General features: G+C 42.5%; 1 protein-coding gene across 8 annotated transcripts in view; it reads left to right on the forward strand.

Annotated features, from left to right (window-relative positions):
• The window catches only part of ARHGAP26 (Rho GTPase activating protein 26), a 491,973-nt gene that overhangs the window by 405,081 nt on the left and 69,315 nt on the right, over positions 1 to 17,577 (forward strand). For all 8 annotated transcript variants that reach the window (XM_028493332.2, XM_028493329.2, XM_028493328.2 and 5 more), the window contains one exon: positions 10,514 to 10,667. In XM_028493332.2, coding sequence (XP_028349133.1) covers positions 10,514 to 10,667 — 154 coding nt within the window. The remainder of the gene's footprint in view (positions 1 to 10,513; positions 10,668 to 17,577) is intronic.

Raw genomic sequence — 17,577 nt, forward strand, 5'->3', positions numbered from 1 at the left:
CCTGTGCCCCGCAACGGGAAAGGCCACAACAGAGGAAGGCCCGCATGCCCCAAAAAAAAAAAAAAAAAAAAAAAAAAAAGAAAGAAAAGCACATAGGGATGCGTGTATACATATACTTTTTAGAGTTGATTTTAGAAACCCTTATTTTCCTGAGAAATTAGAGTAAGTCCAGGCTGGCCTGGAAAGGCACCATAGGAGCAGGAGCTGGAAGGTTTTGCCAGCTCTCGCCCCTCCTAGGTTGCAGTGCAGCCACTCACCACCGTTAGATGAGCAGGTCACAGTGTACTGTTTTCACACACGAACCCTCCCCTTTGTCTGGTCTATGGACAAAGATAGAAGACTATCAAAGCACTTCACTGAGTTTACTCTTTGGAGTTAAAATGCTGGGGAAGACTCTGCAGGTAATTTGTGGGGGGAAAAAAAAATGCTGTATTTCCATACAGTGATGTTTTTCAGATTAAGGCCTCTTTCCATACCTAGCTCAGTACTTCCCAAACCTGAATCATTTACATAAGCCTTCATTCACTCTTTGGGCTACAACCACATAACTTTTGCACTGTTGTTTGTTTAATATATTTATATAAATCAATTTGAAAGCAGCTCACTTCTTTACACGGCCTCGTCCTACTCAGTAAAATTTCTACAATGTGAATTTTATTGTCTTACTGTATTACTCTCTAATATACATTAAAATAAATATGAAACTGTTCAGCTAAAAAATGTTCATCCACATTTGACCTTAGAATTGTTGTGTGTCCACCTGTGGAATACATACCATGGTTTGGAGTCCACAGAGCTTGCTCTAAATTTCTGACTGGCTCAGATCCTTCTTCTTAACATAAACACACAAACTCAAGATTCCTTTGTCTGCTCAACTGGAACTGGGTTCAGATGTTGTCCATTAGCTGTTTATATCACTGTGAACACTCGCCATTCATCTGTCGATTTCACGTTGTGCTCTCTGGGTTCGTTGTGACACCTCTCCAGGTTTCACATGACCTTACCTTTCTTCAGATTCTTGCCACAAAGTAGATATCTTGTTACAGGGATCGCACCTGTGAGAACCCCCCCCCCCACACAAACACGTACACCTACACAATATCTCCATGTACCTCTCTTCTACCTTCAGACTTCATATGATACTGTCAGAACCTCATTTCCTATTATGTCTGTGTGCCTACTCTCTTTTGAGTTCAGTTATGTTTTTCCTCCTCATTGGCATACTTGCAGTTTAATATTTGTTCTGTGATCCGTGGGTCAGCCCTCTCTTCAGTCCCTAGTTGACATGCTTGATGAACCCAAAACTCCCAGAATAGTTCCCTTGGATGCTTCCCATCAGCACACGTTTTCCCTTCACCTCGCTGCAGTGCCCCTGCCCTGTGCAGAAGTTGGAGGCCATTCTTATCTCTTAGAAGTGAATCTGTGCCAACACTCTGGCCTCAGATTGTCATGGAAGTATCTGGCATGTTAGTTGATGCTCACTGTTGTGTGTTTTATTTTCCAGAAGGAGGTTTTCATTCTGTGTGGGTAGACCAGTTGTGTGCCCAGGCACCTCCGTAAGACTCATCCATTTTCATCTGAGAGTGGTAGTGGGGTCTTCTCCAGGTGGCTTCTTCCTTTTCCCAGTGTTATCTCATCTCATCCTTATAATTGGTAATCACCCCATGAGGTAGGTTCTCATCATCCACATTTTACAAACAAGTAAACCAGGGCTCGAAGGGTTAAGCAGTCACACAGCTGGCGAACGGCAGAGAAGGGATTTGTACCCAAGTCATGCCCCTTCCCCATGCCATGTTGTCACTTCTTGAGCTGCTGAAGTGAAAACCTTGCTAGACTGAGTTAGGGAAGCAATAAAAACCATCTGTCCCAGAGTCCAGCATTGCTACGGAGGCAGTTGAACCATATTGAATGGGTTCCTCAATACTTGTGGTGGCAAGCAGCAGCCACACGACGACCCCCCATGTCACCCCAGCTCTGCAGCGAGCAGTGTGCATTCAGCAGTCACTTAATATGCTGGGCCAAGGCAGTCACTCTCGTCTGTGATCACTTTAGAACAGATGGAAGGAGGTTTTTCAGCTGTGCTGCCAGATGAATGGTAGCAAAGGAGATTACTGTTTAATCTCCAAGTTAACACACAGATACATCATGCAGCAGAGATTGGACTGGTATGTCTAGGTGAAAGCTATACTTTTTCCAGGCAACTGCCGAAGGTAGAGCCAGAGGATTAGAGGGAACCAAGCACCCAGGTCTTGTACTTTTTAAGATTTCTTCCAAAAGGTTGCAAGGTTACACCTATCACTTATTTTGTCCCGAATTTTTAGTACTTAACACAGGCATACCTCTTTTTATTGCACTTTGCTTTATTGCACTTTGCAGATACTGCGCTTTCCACAAATTGAAGATTTGTGGCAACACTGCGATGTCAGGTGATGGTTAGCTTTTTTTGGCAATAAAGTTTTTTGTAATTAAAGTGTGTATATTGTTGTTTTAGACATAGTGCTATTACATACTTAGTAGACAACAGTGTAGGGTGAACATAACTTTTATATGCACTGGGACACCCAAAAATTCATGTGACTTGCCTTATTGCAATATTTGCTTTATTGCAGTGGTCTGGAACCAAACCCAAAATATCTCCAAAGTATACCTGTCCCAAGGTGTTAAAATATGTTTCTTGGAAGTGTGGTTCTTAGACTTTGGTGTGCATTAGAATCATGTAAAGAGCTTGTTGAAAGATACAGATGCCTGGTCGCCTCCCCAGTACATTCTGAATCAGGTCATGCCTGGAGCTCAGGCCTCTGTAATTTTAAAAGCACCCTGGTGATGCTGATGCCAGCTAAAGTTAGAGAAGCACTGGCTTGGGGGAGGGAGGGATGGTCAAGGTTGCTTGTCTTCTGTCATTAGCAGAGTGTCTCTTAGACTCTCTTTTGGGGTTTGGGGAGCCTGGTGGTGGTTGGAGGCAGGGGCTGTGTAGTTTCAATGCTTTTTTTCAATGCCATCTCTATCACCTACCAGCTCTGAGACCTAGAGTCCATTACTTTTCATTTCTGAACCTCCATTTGTTCATCTGTAAAATCAATCACTAATAATAGCTTCCTTGGAGGGAAATTACCGTGATTAAGTGAGCCAGTGCATGTAAAGTACTTGACAGTGGGCCTAGAACATACTCAGCACCTAATAAATGTTAGCTCAGATTACGATGATTATCATCAGGCTATAGTCTTACTTTATGTTTGACTAAGAAAATATTCCCCCTCTGGAGCCTGCAGAGTCCAAAGGAGAGGCCCATATGTGAGGGTAATGCAAAGACTCCCTGGCCCCAGAGGGAGTCCATTTGATGCTGGAGTGCCAGTACTTCAGCAGCCTGGGATGAGTTGTGCAGCCTTGGTGGGGTGGGAATGGATTCTTGGGCTTTATTTTACATGGATCTTGTTAACTGGCAGCTGGGATTATCGCTCTGATTAATTCTTTTAGTTCAGTTAATTCATTCTGGACCCTCTCCCAGACAGGCCCAGGGAGAGGTTGAGAATTCAGCTCATGTACTTAACATGTGTGTCTTCCTTACTGAAAAATAACTGGGAATCCATACTGTTCAGAGCTTTATATAACACCTCTCTCGGAGCCATCAAAGCTGCAGCATGTGTCTTTTCTCAGGTTGCCTCTGCAGATCCTGGGTGCTCTGGACACACCTGTTTGTTTTGGCAGACAACATGTTTATCCACAGGGATTCCTACTGTCACACAGACTATAAGGTGTAATGTGGTTCTTATCTTAATTATGTATGGTTGCCATGTGTGAGTGAGAACCTCATAGTTGATGTGGCCCTTAAAAAATGATGCCGTGGAAAGCTCATGGCAGGAAAAAAGTTCAAGGTAGATCATTAAATAAAAAAGAGCATATTCCAGCCTCTCATCTCTGGCATTATCACTATGTGAAACAGGTATTGTAGCATTAGGCATTATGTAATCCCACCTTGTTAAAAGAAAAAAATATGTGTCTGTTTCTACGTATAGAAAAACAACTGGACTTTTACACACCAAAATACATCTAGGACATTTGTATGCTATTCTGTACTTTTCAGTTGGAGAGGAATGCATATTTATTATGTATTGCCTAATTTTTACATGATAAAAACAAAACTCTCTAATCATACACTTCATTTACTATCTCAAACCCATTTTGCAATGAGTCATGGCATAAAAATAAGTAAATATATCATTTTCTTCTTTCTCATGAGCAGTGGTATAAGCAGTCTGTGTGTGGGCTTCCTCAGATACCGGGGAACCATAGACTAAAGGGAGAGTGTCCCTCCTGAAAAGTAAGTTCTCAGGGAAGAAAGACAGCTATGTTGTGAGTAGCAGAGTGTCTGCTTAACTGTGACCATTCAGTTCCCTGTCCAGCTGTTAATCAGAGGTGCGTTCCTATGCCGTGGTTTTTGAAATGCTGTTTCAGGAGAGGCTCCCCACTGCACCTCCATGTCTCATCCCTGTGAATCACTTCTGTCCTGGGCCAGCCACAGTGACTTCCCCATTCTCTCGTGCACTCCATTTTCATTGGCATTCTTTCCCTTTGCAAAGCAGAGGGTTATTATGGGCACCATGGGGAGAGAATGTCAGTCAGTCCACAGGGGACCAAAATCAGTGGTGGTTTTGCTGAAGACAACCTGCCAGAAGTTGTGATATCATGTCCTGCATCTAGGGTCCAAACAACATTGACCACATTTTTCACTTATCACCTCCCTGTTTAGTCCATCATTGCCCCAACTACATTTTAGGATTATTTTTTAAAACATTGCCCAACCTATTTTCATGTGCTCAAATATGCTACTCAAACTACTTCTTAAGATTATTTTTATCGTGGGGACTGAGGCTGGGTCAGCATGAAATCCGACCAGCTCAGATTTTAGTGGGGCTTGGCATGCCACTCTTATCAGGAGCAAAAGCAACAGAGGAGAAAAATTGCTTTAGAAAGTCTGATTCCAAGCTTCCTGTGTACTTGGGTGTTTCCCAGAGATGGTAAACTCAGAAATTGCTGTGCACTCATTTTTTATTGCAAAATTCATTAAGCTGCTATGCTATTATCATTGTCTTGTCAAGATGATACATTACAGGCTTCATTACAAAACTTTAAAAAGCAGGAGAAAGTACACCTCTCGCTCCACCATAGCCCGGGAAAGCCTCTGGGCGTTTTGCTTTTGCAAAACGTTTTGCTTTTAATATTTTTGGTGTAACGCCCTGGGTCTCTGCAGAACCTCCATCTGTCTTGCGATTCCCTTTTCTTCCTGTTTGATCATGTGGAGAGTGAGTTCCCTCCTTTGGGCTCTGTGAGGCGTCAGGAGCTGCTGTTAAAGATCGGTCGCCTTCCCTCTTCTTTCTGACAGCTAGTCTGAGACCTCATGGAAAGCTGATATATCAGCCTCTATGATGACAGACTTCTGTGCGTGGTGAGAAACCTCCCTCAAAGTGGCGTCGAAGGTCTGTGTTTCCTATTTACCCTCCAGCTCTGAGTATTCAGTGGGCCAGACGTGTTCAGGCCTGCCGAGCCAGGCGGATTTGGCTGGGCTCTGCATGTGCGTTCCTGGCCTCGCCTCTGAGTTCTGTGATCAAGAGACCCTGCGTCTTGTATGTGGCATGCTTGTCATCAGAGCGAGCGGGAATCACTTGGTAAATATGGAAAGTGAAGGAGCTTAGCTCCCAGATTTCCATGGCAACCCCCAGAACAAGTACAATATCACCAAAATTATTCTGTGGTTGCTTTTTTTAGTTGCAGTGATTTGGTTGCATACTCATGTTTTTCCGCTCCTGATTTGTACAAAAAATACAGACTCTTCCCACTGTAACTAGTACTTTGGTTTCAAGGACATTAGTGGTCCCTGCCCGAAGCACCTGAAAAATTCAGTCACAAAAAACTGCCTCCTGTGTGCTAACAGAATACATTCTGATGGTTTGTGTTGCCTTATTTATGTTTATTATTTATGTCATGACTGTTGGGGAGCTTTAATCTCTGCTGTGCATGGCCTGGGCACCAGGAATGTATGAGCTGACACTGACTCACTGTGGGTCATCGTCATGGATGCTTGATGTAGTCTGTGAGGGCAGACGTGGCCCTGCCCTTCAGTAGTGTGCTTTTTTTTAAAAAAAATTAATTAATTAATTATTTTATTTTTGTCTGTGTTGGGTCTTCGTTTCTGTGCGTGGGCTTTCTCTAGTTGTGGCAAGCGGGGGCCACTCTTCATCGCGGTGCGCGGGCCTCTCACTGTCGCGGCCTCTCTTGTTGCGGAGCACGGGCTCCAGACGCGCAGGCTCAGTAATTGTGGCTCACGGGCCCAGCCGCTCCGCGGCATGTGGGATCTTCCCAGACCAGGGCTCGAACCCGTGTCCCCTGCATTAGCAGGCAGATTCTCAACTACTGCGCCACCAGGGAAGCCCCAGTAGTGTGCGTTTTTAAGGACCAAGTCCACATCCAGTTTGTCACTCCTTGGAGAACACATGTTCATGAAAGCATCCAACATGTTACCCATGCATGTTTACAATTGTTTGGGCTTTTATTTTATCATTTCTTTGTTTCTGGGCTCTTGTTTTCTGTGACTAATATGAAGAGAGATTCTTGTGGACAAACATGCCTGAGAAAAGCAAGCATTCTCACTGCCTTCAACCAGTTCCAGAAGACTCTTGCATTGGGGGCATTCTTTGTGTTTGGGCCATTTGATCTTGTCGATTTGACTCATAGCTGGTTGTTGTTTTCCTTTTTCAGCCCACTAGCCTGTAATTTTTTTTTCTTCAGCAATATAATTGCCATCGGTCCTTCTTATACCTTCTGATGCAGATGCCAGAGCTGGTTTGAATCATCAGTGACTCAGAGAAGTCCAGTTCTGTATTTGAATGATTTGGTTAATTTAAAAAAAAAAATCTTTTAGGCTGCCTGTTCTCATTCTGTTTTTCTGTCAGGAGCAAGTATTCATTTGCTCACCTGACAAAAGTCCTCCTGTTTTGAGTGACATTACTGAATCATTTTCTCTTTATTTCTTAATTGATTGCAAATGCTTTAGAATTTGTCATAGTATAGTTTGCCTTAACCACTAAAGATTTGATTTGCTATTGATTTTACTCCCCACTCCTTCTCTGGAATAATCACCTTCCTACTCACCCTCAGGAAGGGTCGTCAGCATTTCAGCTTAGACATCTGTCTGCTTAGAAGCTCTCAGTCTCATTACGTGAGGTCTCCTGTCAAAGAAAACTGTAGTGATCTTGTAGTTAGAGAGTGCCAGGTTTCCAGATTTCCTTATCATATGGCCCATTGAGGGATATCAGTAAAGAGTCTGCATCTTAGGATGCATATTTGGCTATCTTGTCTGCAAAACTCTGAAATATTATGATTAATTTTTAGGCATTTTCTCTTTGGACAAAAAACTCCTTTCCCTGATCTTTTGTTTTTGTTGTTTTGTTGTAGGTTACACCATATGTGACAGGTCCTAGATATCTAAATATAAGTCAAAATATAATCTCAAAAAGGATTTATTTTTTAAAAAAAGAATTCTGTGTCCTCCAGTAAATGAATACTAGAAATCCTCAGGCTCAGTTTGGGTGTAGCCATCTGTTTTATTCTATTGACTTTGCCAGTCCAGGGAGAGTCGAGTCCCCATTATCCACCCATATCCTCGTTCTGCTGTGGGTTTACGGGAGTTTGGGATTAACACACACTACTATACATAAAAATAGATAATCGACAGGGGCCCACTGTATAGCACAGGGAACTCCACTTAATATTCTGTAATAACCTACATGGGAAAAGAATCTGAAAAAGAATAGATATATGTATATGTATAACTGACTCACTTTGCTGTACACCCAAAACTAACACAACATTGTAAATCAACTATACCCCAATATAAAATGTTTAAAAAGTAAACAAGAAAAAAAGGAAAAAAACAAATATCATGTTCCACATGCTACAGCCTTCCTCATTAGCTCGTGGAGAGACCCACTCTATAATACTGTAACGGGAGATATGTTCTTAAAACTTTTACCTAAGTCCATTTTTTAGAATCAGATCTTTTTATGAGCATTAGGATTCTGATAAAATATTTTATAAAGCAAAGCATCTTTATATAATGTTTTTTTTTAATTGTGATTTCAAAGTGTTGTCTGTCACATGCCCAATCTTAGGTTGCTTAGAGTCTACTGAGAAAGGCAGACATATGAACAAGTGAATGTGTGCAAGTTAATCAATACTCTAGTATACATCTGATTAAAATACCAACAAATTAGTGTCAGAGTCTGCTGTCTGGGGGCAGGGTTTGGTACCCAGGAGGAGCTCAATAAATATTTATTGAATAAATGAAAATCGAAGAAGGTTTCATTTCAGATACTCTGTTTTTCTAATGCATAGTAAGGCAGAAAAAAAAAGTCCTGCTAATATTTTAGAAAAGCTAATATTCTTTTAGTATGGCATTATTTTTAATTCATAGAATTATAACCCTCTCATGGACAAGTAAATGTAATCACAGAGAAATATGAGCTTTAGTTATACTCTTCTATTACCTATGAATTCAGATTATCATGTCCTGCAAACTTGGCCTCAAACCAGAGTTAATAAAACTCTTCATCTCTCCTCCCATATGAAGCAGAATACGTCTCCACTGAGCCCCACATAAGTGTCATCCTTACTGCCCTTGGAATGAAGGTAGTCTTGGGCTTCTCACACTTTTTCAGGAGTCTTGATATGAGTATTTTGTGCAAAGGAAGATTTTACTTATACTGATTCATACTGATAAATGGCATATCCATTCCCTCAATGATCCTCTAATTATGTAATTTTAGAGTTGTTTTTTTTCCTGGTAGCAAGTACCCATTTGCAGGCCCTGTTAGTCCTCCTACATCTTGGCTCAATGTAACTCTTTTGATTTCTCTTTCTTTGTTGTTTCTCTTTGGAACTCAAGCTTTTGAAATATGAATCAATAATCTACTTTTTTCAAAATCTAATTAGAGTTCAGGAATCTCCCATAAGCCTCATGGGGTTTTTAAGTGTTCTGTAGAGCTTCAAACATGGCATTGAGAATTTGCCAAGATACTAAGTGGTATTGGTGTATACATGTGTGTTTGTGTGTTTGTGTATATGTGTATCTAATGTGAAGATTACTCTAACATCATTTCATAAGGATATTATATTTTTATATACATGAGTAGTGCAAGGGAAGAGTATTTTTTATCATGACCTCACCCCTTTTATTGCCTAAAGAGAGCTGAGTTCACTTGTTTGACCTCTAAACTACCATATCAGCGAGCCTAGTCTTCTTCTTAGGGATATGGTATACCTCTGGCTCATTTCAGAAAGGTCCAGTGAGGATTAACCCAGACATGACATTTCTTGATACGTAAACTGATTGCCCAAAACATCAGTTGATTCCAATATGGTGTATCTGTAAGGAATGTGGAACAAGAATGACATTGTATGTCTTTAATGTTTCGGTGCAGCAGTGGTGCCCATGCCATTTGGCTAAATCATCCCCAAAGTGTTTTCTTCAGTGCATGGTTCCAAGTTTTTAAAGATGTGAAGAAACAGAAAGTTCTTTTCTTTGAGCAAGGTTCTGAAGTTTACAAAACGCATTCTTGCATGTGATCCCACTTGATCCTCATGACAGCTCCCCGAGCTGTGTAAGGCATTTCTCATGCTCCCCATTTTATAGCTGCATTAACCAAGAAACAGAGTCAAGGAATATTCCCTGACTCCATACAGCCAGTCAGTGGTAGGAACTCAGGTTTTCTCCCTTCTGACTTGGTAATATTCTCCAAGCACTAATGTGACTGCTTGGAACTTGGACTCAGTTTTGTATATGCAGACTACTCTGTAGTCCTTACAGATCTATTGATCAAGAACTAACTGGAAGCTCAACATCAAATACTTGGAGCTAGAAGCAACCCAGAAGAGTCTCTCCGGGGAGAGGTCAGGGGTTTAGACTGCAGAGCCATAAGGAAGTGGATGTCTAAAAAGTAGATATTTTATGGCATGGTACTATAGGGTCAAAGGTAGGACATGGCTTAGGCAAGTAAGACCATGCTGGGGGCAGGAGTTTTAGAATAAAGGGTGAATGTCACCAAACCAAGAGGATATGATTGATTGCAAGGGGGCTTTGAAGGCTCTCTCTGTTCTGACCATCTGCCAGTCCAAAGAAGACACAATTCGTGGTGCGGTGGTGGGGCCACTCTTAGGAAAAGGCTGGTCATATGAAAGGGGAGATGTGTCCTGTCAAGGGAGATGCATCCTGTCTGTCAAGGGAGATGTGTCCTGTCAAGTGGAGGACGGAGTTTTGCTCTAAAGTTTCAAGTCACCTGTTACTCTTGGGCCCTTCCTTGCCCACTTGTAATTCTTATCCTTTCCTATGCCCTTTTCGTAGCTTCATTGGCACCAGAGAGCTCCATCTAATCTCTTTATTTGTAAACTTTTGTATAGGTAGGAGCAGACTATCCCTATAGAATAATATTAATATGGAGTTTGTGGCTTTTTCTTCCCCCAGAGGAACCAAGAAACAGCCTCATCGACTCCAGTTTGGAATCTGTCATCTCATCAAACGCAAACAGCATCCTTAATTCTAGCAGCAGCTTACAGCCCAACATGAACTCCAGTGACCCAGACCTGGATGTGCTCAAACCCACCCGGCCCAACTCACTGTAAGTATGGCATCTGGCTGCCGGCCACAGGGCGCCCTTGGTCAGCCATTCTGCCCAGAATGTGCTCTCTGGCCCCATCTGACTTTGAGTATTGTCCCTTGAACCTGATTTAAACCTTCTCCCTCAACTTGGAAGCTTGGCTAAGTTTGTTTTGGATTTTTTAAGCATCATCATCTCAAAGGGGAATCATTATTCTTAACATACTGCTTCTTGGCCTTGGTGATGTTTGATTTACCATCCTGCTGAGATGGCTTTGGTGATGGCTCATTGCCTGTGCTGGCTGCTGGGCATGAAAAGCAATTTATTTTAGTTTTACAAACATCCGGGCACTGTAGTAGCTCAGTAGATTTGTAGCTAAGTCTGCTTCACTCATTTGTGTTGTCACAGTTTCCCTTCTCCCTGACTATGTTGAGTATGTTCAGTGCTATCTCTGTGTCCACTTCCAGAGAAAATAGCTCCCAGGTGCTCTTTGAGTCTTCAACTCCTCAAACCTTAGCATGACCATGATCATGGAGAAAATTCTCTAAAGGAGAAGAACCTCTGTTGCTTCGTTCTTGGGTGTTGAGCACCCACAGCTAAGACAGGCAGTTTTGAGGCTGGTTGTCCAACCCTCCACGGAAACTAGATCTACTCTGCTTGGGCCAGAAAGTTCTCTTTTGTGGTTACATCCCACATTACTTAGCATGCTTCTTCAGACCACCCCATAAATCTTGTCCACTAGAGCCTTTGCATAAAGAATGTGAGGCCATGACAAAACAGCTGGACTCTCCAGCCACAGTTGTATAAGACTCAGGAAGAACAGAGTTGACTTTGCCTTTCTCTGGTGAAAATAGTTTGAGGTTCAGCCACAAATTGCCTTCAGGACAGTTGTTTCTCTTGGTGAGGCCCCAGGATGTCAGAACCTTTTCCTGCCCCTCTCCCTGCTGTGGTTGCATGATCGTGCTCCGCCATTCTATCTTGCTAACATAGTTACAGATCTGCAAAATGGGTCTAACAATTTTTGCCTTAGAAGGGACTAAGAGATATTAAGGTTTGGAAGGAAAAATGACTCTAAAATGGATATGAGGCACTTAGAAAATGCAGCAACAATGTAAGATGGAATTGTACATTGAGAAAATCAGGTCTCTTTTTAATTGTTGGCAGTTTTAAGTCCTACCTTGATATTCAAGAAATGTAATTACCTGTTATCAGGTAGATGATGTGTCTTTTTTAACCAAGAACTAGCCTCAAATGCTCAAAATAATTTAACTTGTTCAGCTTGTGGGCATTGAGTCCTTTCTGGTTATCCACGGCTAGACTTGCCTGTGGAGCCTCCCTTGATGGATGGCTCTCTCGGGTACTCCTAGAGCCATTTTCCTTGCAGTTGCTGAAGTTATTTGTTGCTCAGAATGAGCAAGGTTGAATTTCTAGCCCAGATTGCTTAACACTCTCTGATTTTAGCTGGCGGCACCAGCTAGTGGTCTTTAATCTTTGTTTTCAGCTGCTGGAGGCTGGGAGCCCCCCAAGTCACCATTGAGTACAGTGTGTCCAAAGAGGCTGCTTTGGCAGCTATGTGGAAATGGGGGGGTTAGGTCTTTTAAACAGGTCATGGAGGGAGGGGGCTTGGGATTTTTTTTTTTTTTTCAGTTATCTAAATGTGATTTGTTTTACATAAAACACTGGGGGTCACTTTGCCTGCTTCACGCCATCCACCAGACGCATCCCTACCTGGTGTATATTTGGGGGGGCTTTCCCAAGGAAGGGAGGATGAGGCCAGGAACAGTCCACTTGTTTGCCTCTGGTGGAGGATGGCAGGTAGGAATGTGGGTGTGTTTCCCGCAAGACTGTTGTCCTCCAAGCTGAGTGAATAGCTAACTGATACCTGGAAGTCTCGAGCTCCAGGAGGGCTGCTCTTGAGGTGGAAGCAGTGCTGACACCAGCGTTTGCCACGGGCCTGTTGAGGGCCATGCCAGCAGCCCTAAACACTCTGCAGCTGGTTCTCCACCCATTTCTGAAACCCAGGGCCAGGAGATGTTGTTGCCCAGTTTGTGCCTGCCGGATTTTTTCTGCCTGGGATTGGCCTGGCCTGGGATTGGACCACCGACAGATGGATGAGAGGTCATCCCGGCAAATGGAAGCCACAATACTTCCCTGAGTCAGTGAATTCTGAGGCACCCTCTGCCATGGTGCTTGGACTCAGTTGCAACCAACTGAGACACTTGGGTCTCAGCCTCGGTCCTGGACACTTTCATTCCTTCCGTCGTTGTTCACTTGGAGGTGCACAGAGCTCCTTGAATGGGGACACTTAATGACGCAGATGAAAACACAAGACCAAGTCGAGGGGTGGGAGATTACCGTTACCTTGACTGTAAATTAGGCACAGCGTGGGGAAACCAGTCACCAGAAAACTGTCCTTTCTTTTTATTTCATTCATTTGTTTTTCATTGTTTTCATAATGACTGGAATGATCCTTCTGACCACATAACAATCATAATGAAAGAAACTCGTCTGTGACTCAGCATCCCTTGGTACTTTGGAGGCCACATTTTGCTGTCTCCTTTGTAAATCTTTCCTAATTCTCCAAGGAGATGAGGGTCCTCTTGTTTGTGTGGACATAATGCTAAATCAGGCATCAGAATCAGAGATGCCACCATGTCAGGCTTGCCAGGGCAAGGCTGCAGGGATCCTATCTTTGTCAGGTCCTCAGCTGGATCTCTTGAGGTAGCCGTCTCTCCTAAAGATCAAAGGACACTTGGTGAGCCGAGACCAAAGTTTAGCTCATCTAAAATGGTCAGCAAATATTGCTGACCTGGTTTATGTTCAGACCTCTGCTGAGCTACCTGGGGTAAAGGAGAAAAAGAGGATTCCTGGCCTCCCCGGGAGTTTACACTCTGGCTGAGGAGGAAAGATGGTGGCAAATGGCAGTGCTAAATGGGGTTTAGAGCTCATAAGTGCATTTAGAGTTCAACAACTCTTAACTGGGTATCTGTTAGGTACACAAACCAGTCAGTGTCGGGAACAGTGGAGTAGATGAAATGTGAGGTGGGCACCAGGTAAGATGATATGGGTGGATGAAGAGCATTTCAGGTAAGGGGATGAGAGAAGCAGAGATAATCCAGGATGGAGAAAAACAGTCTACAGACGTGTGTGTTGGGGGAGGGAGAACTTAGTTCTTCCCCCACCACGACCACCAAAAAAAAAAAAAAAAAATTGAACCAACCGTTAAGATCAGGTCACTTCACACAAAAATCCAGATTTCATGCTGGAACCACTAGACATCCACACACACACACACACACACACACACACACACACACACACAAAATAATGAATTTAGACACAGACCTTACAGCATTCACAAAAATTAACTCAAAATGGACCATAGACCTAAATGTAAAATGCAAAACTATAAAATTTCTAGAAGACAACATAGGAGAAAATCTAGGTGTCTTTGGGTTTGGCAATGACTGTTTAAAGACAACACCAAAAGCATAATCCATGAGAGAAAAAATTGGTAAGTTGGACTTCATTTAGGCTGAAAGCTTCTGCTCTGCAAACGACATTATTAAGAGAATGAAAAGCCAAGCCACAGACTAGGAGAAAGTATTTGCAAAACACATATCTGACAAAGGACTAGTATACTAAATATATAAAGAACTCTTAAAATTCAACAGTAAGTAAACAAGCCACCCAGTTAAAAGCTGAGCAAAGAATCTGGACAGACACCCCACCAAAGAAGTTGAACCAACCGTTAAGATCAGGTCACTTCACACAAAAATCCAGATTTCATGCTGGAACCACTAGACATCCACACACACACACACACACACACACACACACACACACACACAAAATAATGAATTTAGACACAGACCTTACAGCATTCACAAAAATTAACTCAAAATGGACCATAGACCTAAATGTAAAATGCAAAACTATAAAATTTCTAGAAGACAACATAGGAGAAAATCTGGGTGTCTTTGGGTTTGGCAATGACTGTTTAAAGACAACACCAAAAGCATAATCCATGAGAGAAAAAATTGGTAAGTTGGACTTCATTTAGGCTGAAAGCTTCTGCTCTGCAAACGACATTATTAAGAGAATGAAAAGCCAAGCCACAGACTAGGAGAAAGTATTTGCAAAACACATATCTGACAAAGGACTAGTATACTAAATATATAAAGAACTCTTAAAATTCAACAGTAAGTAAACAAGCCACCCAGTTAAAAGCTGAGCAAAGGATCTGGACAGACACCTCACCAAAGAAGGCACACAGGTGCAAATAAGCATATGAAAAGATGCTCAAGATCTGTGTCATTAGGGAATTGCAAATTAAAGCAATGAGATATCATTCCACACTTATTAGAATGGCTAACATCCAAAACACTGACATCAAATGCTGGTGAGGATGAGGAGCAACAGAAGTCTCATGCGTTGCTGGTAGGAATGCAAAATAAGAAAGCCACTTTGAAAGACAAGCTGACAGTTTCTTATAAAACTAAACATAGACTTATCACACAAAATGACCAAGTGATCACACTCTTAGGTGTTTACCCAAATGAGTTGAAAGCTTAGGCCCACAAATTCCTGCCCACAAATGTACATAGCAGCTTTATTCATAATTGCCAAAACTTGGAAGCAGCCAAGTTGTTCTTCAGCAGGTGAATGGATAACCAAACTGTGGCACGTCCAGACAATGGAATATTATTTGGTGATATAAGCAAATGAGCTATCAAGTCATGAAAAGACATGGATGAACCATAAATGCATATTGCTAAGAGAAAAAAGCCACTCTGAAAAGACAACAGTATAGTATGATACCAACTATGACATTCTGGAAAAGGCAAAACTATAGAATCAGTAAAAAGATTAGTGGGCTGGAAGGACACAGGGCATTTTTAGGACAGTGATACTCTTCTGTATGATATCCTAATAGTAGATATTACTAAATGCATAATGCGAGACATTATGCGTTTGTCAAAACCCATAGAAAAGAAAGAGTGAATCCTAATGTAAACTGTGGACTTTAGTTAATAGTTAACAATAATAGCAATAATAATAATGTATCAGTATTGGTTCATCAGTGGCAATAAACGTACCACACTAATGAAAGGTGTCAATAATAGGGGAAACTTAGGAAAAGGGGAGAGTTACATGAAAACTCTAAGTTATTTTGAGCCATTTTTCTGTAAACCTAAAACTGCTCTAAAATGTAGTCTATTAGTAAATTTTTTTTAAATCTAGATTTCCAGCTTCTTCTGAAAAGTTAAAAGATTTGGCCACACTAAATTCATATGTTGCTTAGTAACAGATGATACTCTTTAGTCACTATCTTCTTACTGGCCCACTTCACTCTTTTCTGTCTCCAAGGCCTGTGATAAATTAAATACGGCCAAAGAATCTTTGCAGCCCCTCCCATTAAGAGGTGGAGTCCTTGAATCTAGGCTGGCCTTTACCCTCTGACTTGATTTGATCATTATATGACTTCCAAGCCCAGGCCACAAGGCCTTGCAGCCTCCCATCTCCTCTTGGAACCCAGCCACCATGTAAAAAGTACAGCCTAGCCTCCTTGAGGATGAAGGACTGTTAGAGAGAGAAAGCCCGCTGTCCCAACCAAGCCCAATGCCCAGGCCACCAGTCAGCTAATGCAGCCACATGAGTGAGTCCAGGAAAGACCAACAGAAAAGCTGCCCAATTACCCCCACAGATTCATGAAAAATAATACATTGTGGTTGTTTTAAGCCACTGAATTTAGGCCAGTTTTTTCAGCAATAGTTAACTAACACAAGTCAGAGTCATGGGCAACTTCCTTGGGATGGCACTGGGCTGCCTGGGTCAGGTATGGAAGATTCTCACTGTAGATTAGTGGCACGTGGAGATTAGCGTTTCCATTTTCAGAATCTTCTTTGAAAGAAAATGACTCATAAATGAGATTCTAAGAAGTTCAGAAACAAAACAAAACCCATAGCTGATGGCTGAGGCATGGAAAGCAGGAAGCCCTAGGTTTTAATCCTGGCACCAACATCGACTGGCTGGTGCTCTTTCTTCCTTGGCCCTGAACATGCCCCTGAACATGCCCAATGCCCGCTCCCGGTGGTGGGAGGAGTGGGGCTGACCTGTCTCTAAGAACGGAGGTCATTCACTGGGTGCTTACAAAGGACTGCAGAAATCAGTCACTCTCTCCTCTCCCAGTGACCAACAGAGATGGCCTTGTGCCACTGCTTTTCTGGGAGATAGTGATTTTTAAGGAGGAAGTAAACAAATGCTGAGAAAGAAGTCAGGGGACATCCCACTAGGGACTTAAGATACTGCAGTAATTCCCCCAAATTAAAACCGACTAGGGGAATGCTTTTTTCAAACCGCTGGGGTAGGGATGGAGGGGCTTGTTGGGATTGAAAGAAGGCCAGGAGAGCAGGGGATGATTCCAGCAATGGAGGAACCCAGCCTTGGAGTTCTCTCTGCCTAAGTGGTCCCCACCCCTAAAAAATAACTCACTGCCCAGTAGCCCCATCAATAAAACTAATTTTTCTCATCCTTTCCGCTTAACACACACACACATGCATTTCCAAGTTATTTCTGGTTACCTAAAAGATGTGTGCATGCCAGACGCCTTCAAATTCTGCCAGAGTCAACCGTCCTCTCTGGTTTTAGTGGCCAGTGAGAGGCGGCAAGAGAACAGTGCCTGGAATTCAGAGGATAAACAAGGCCTGCTTCCAGGCAGAGTTGTTTCTCTGAAGCACTGTTGGCTCCTGCTGCATTTGATTCAGCGCTCTCATCTGAAACCTGGGGAAAGCTTGCCTGGAGAGAGCTCTCTAAAATTTTACTTCTGTTTTGCTTATTCAGTCAAAACTCACTCAACAAATATTTTTGAACACTGACTGTGGGCCAGGTGTTATTCTGAGTGCTGAAGATAGAGTGGTAGAAAGATTAG

The sequence above is a fragment of the Physeter macrocephalus genome, chromosome 8 (assembly GCF_002837175.3).
Source record: "Physeter macrocephalus isolate SW-GA chromosome 8, ASM283717v5, whole genome shotgun sequence".
NCBI lineage: Eukaryota > Metazoa > Chordata > Mammalia > Artiodactyla > Physeteridae > Physeter > Physeter macrocephalus.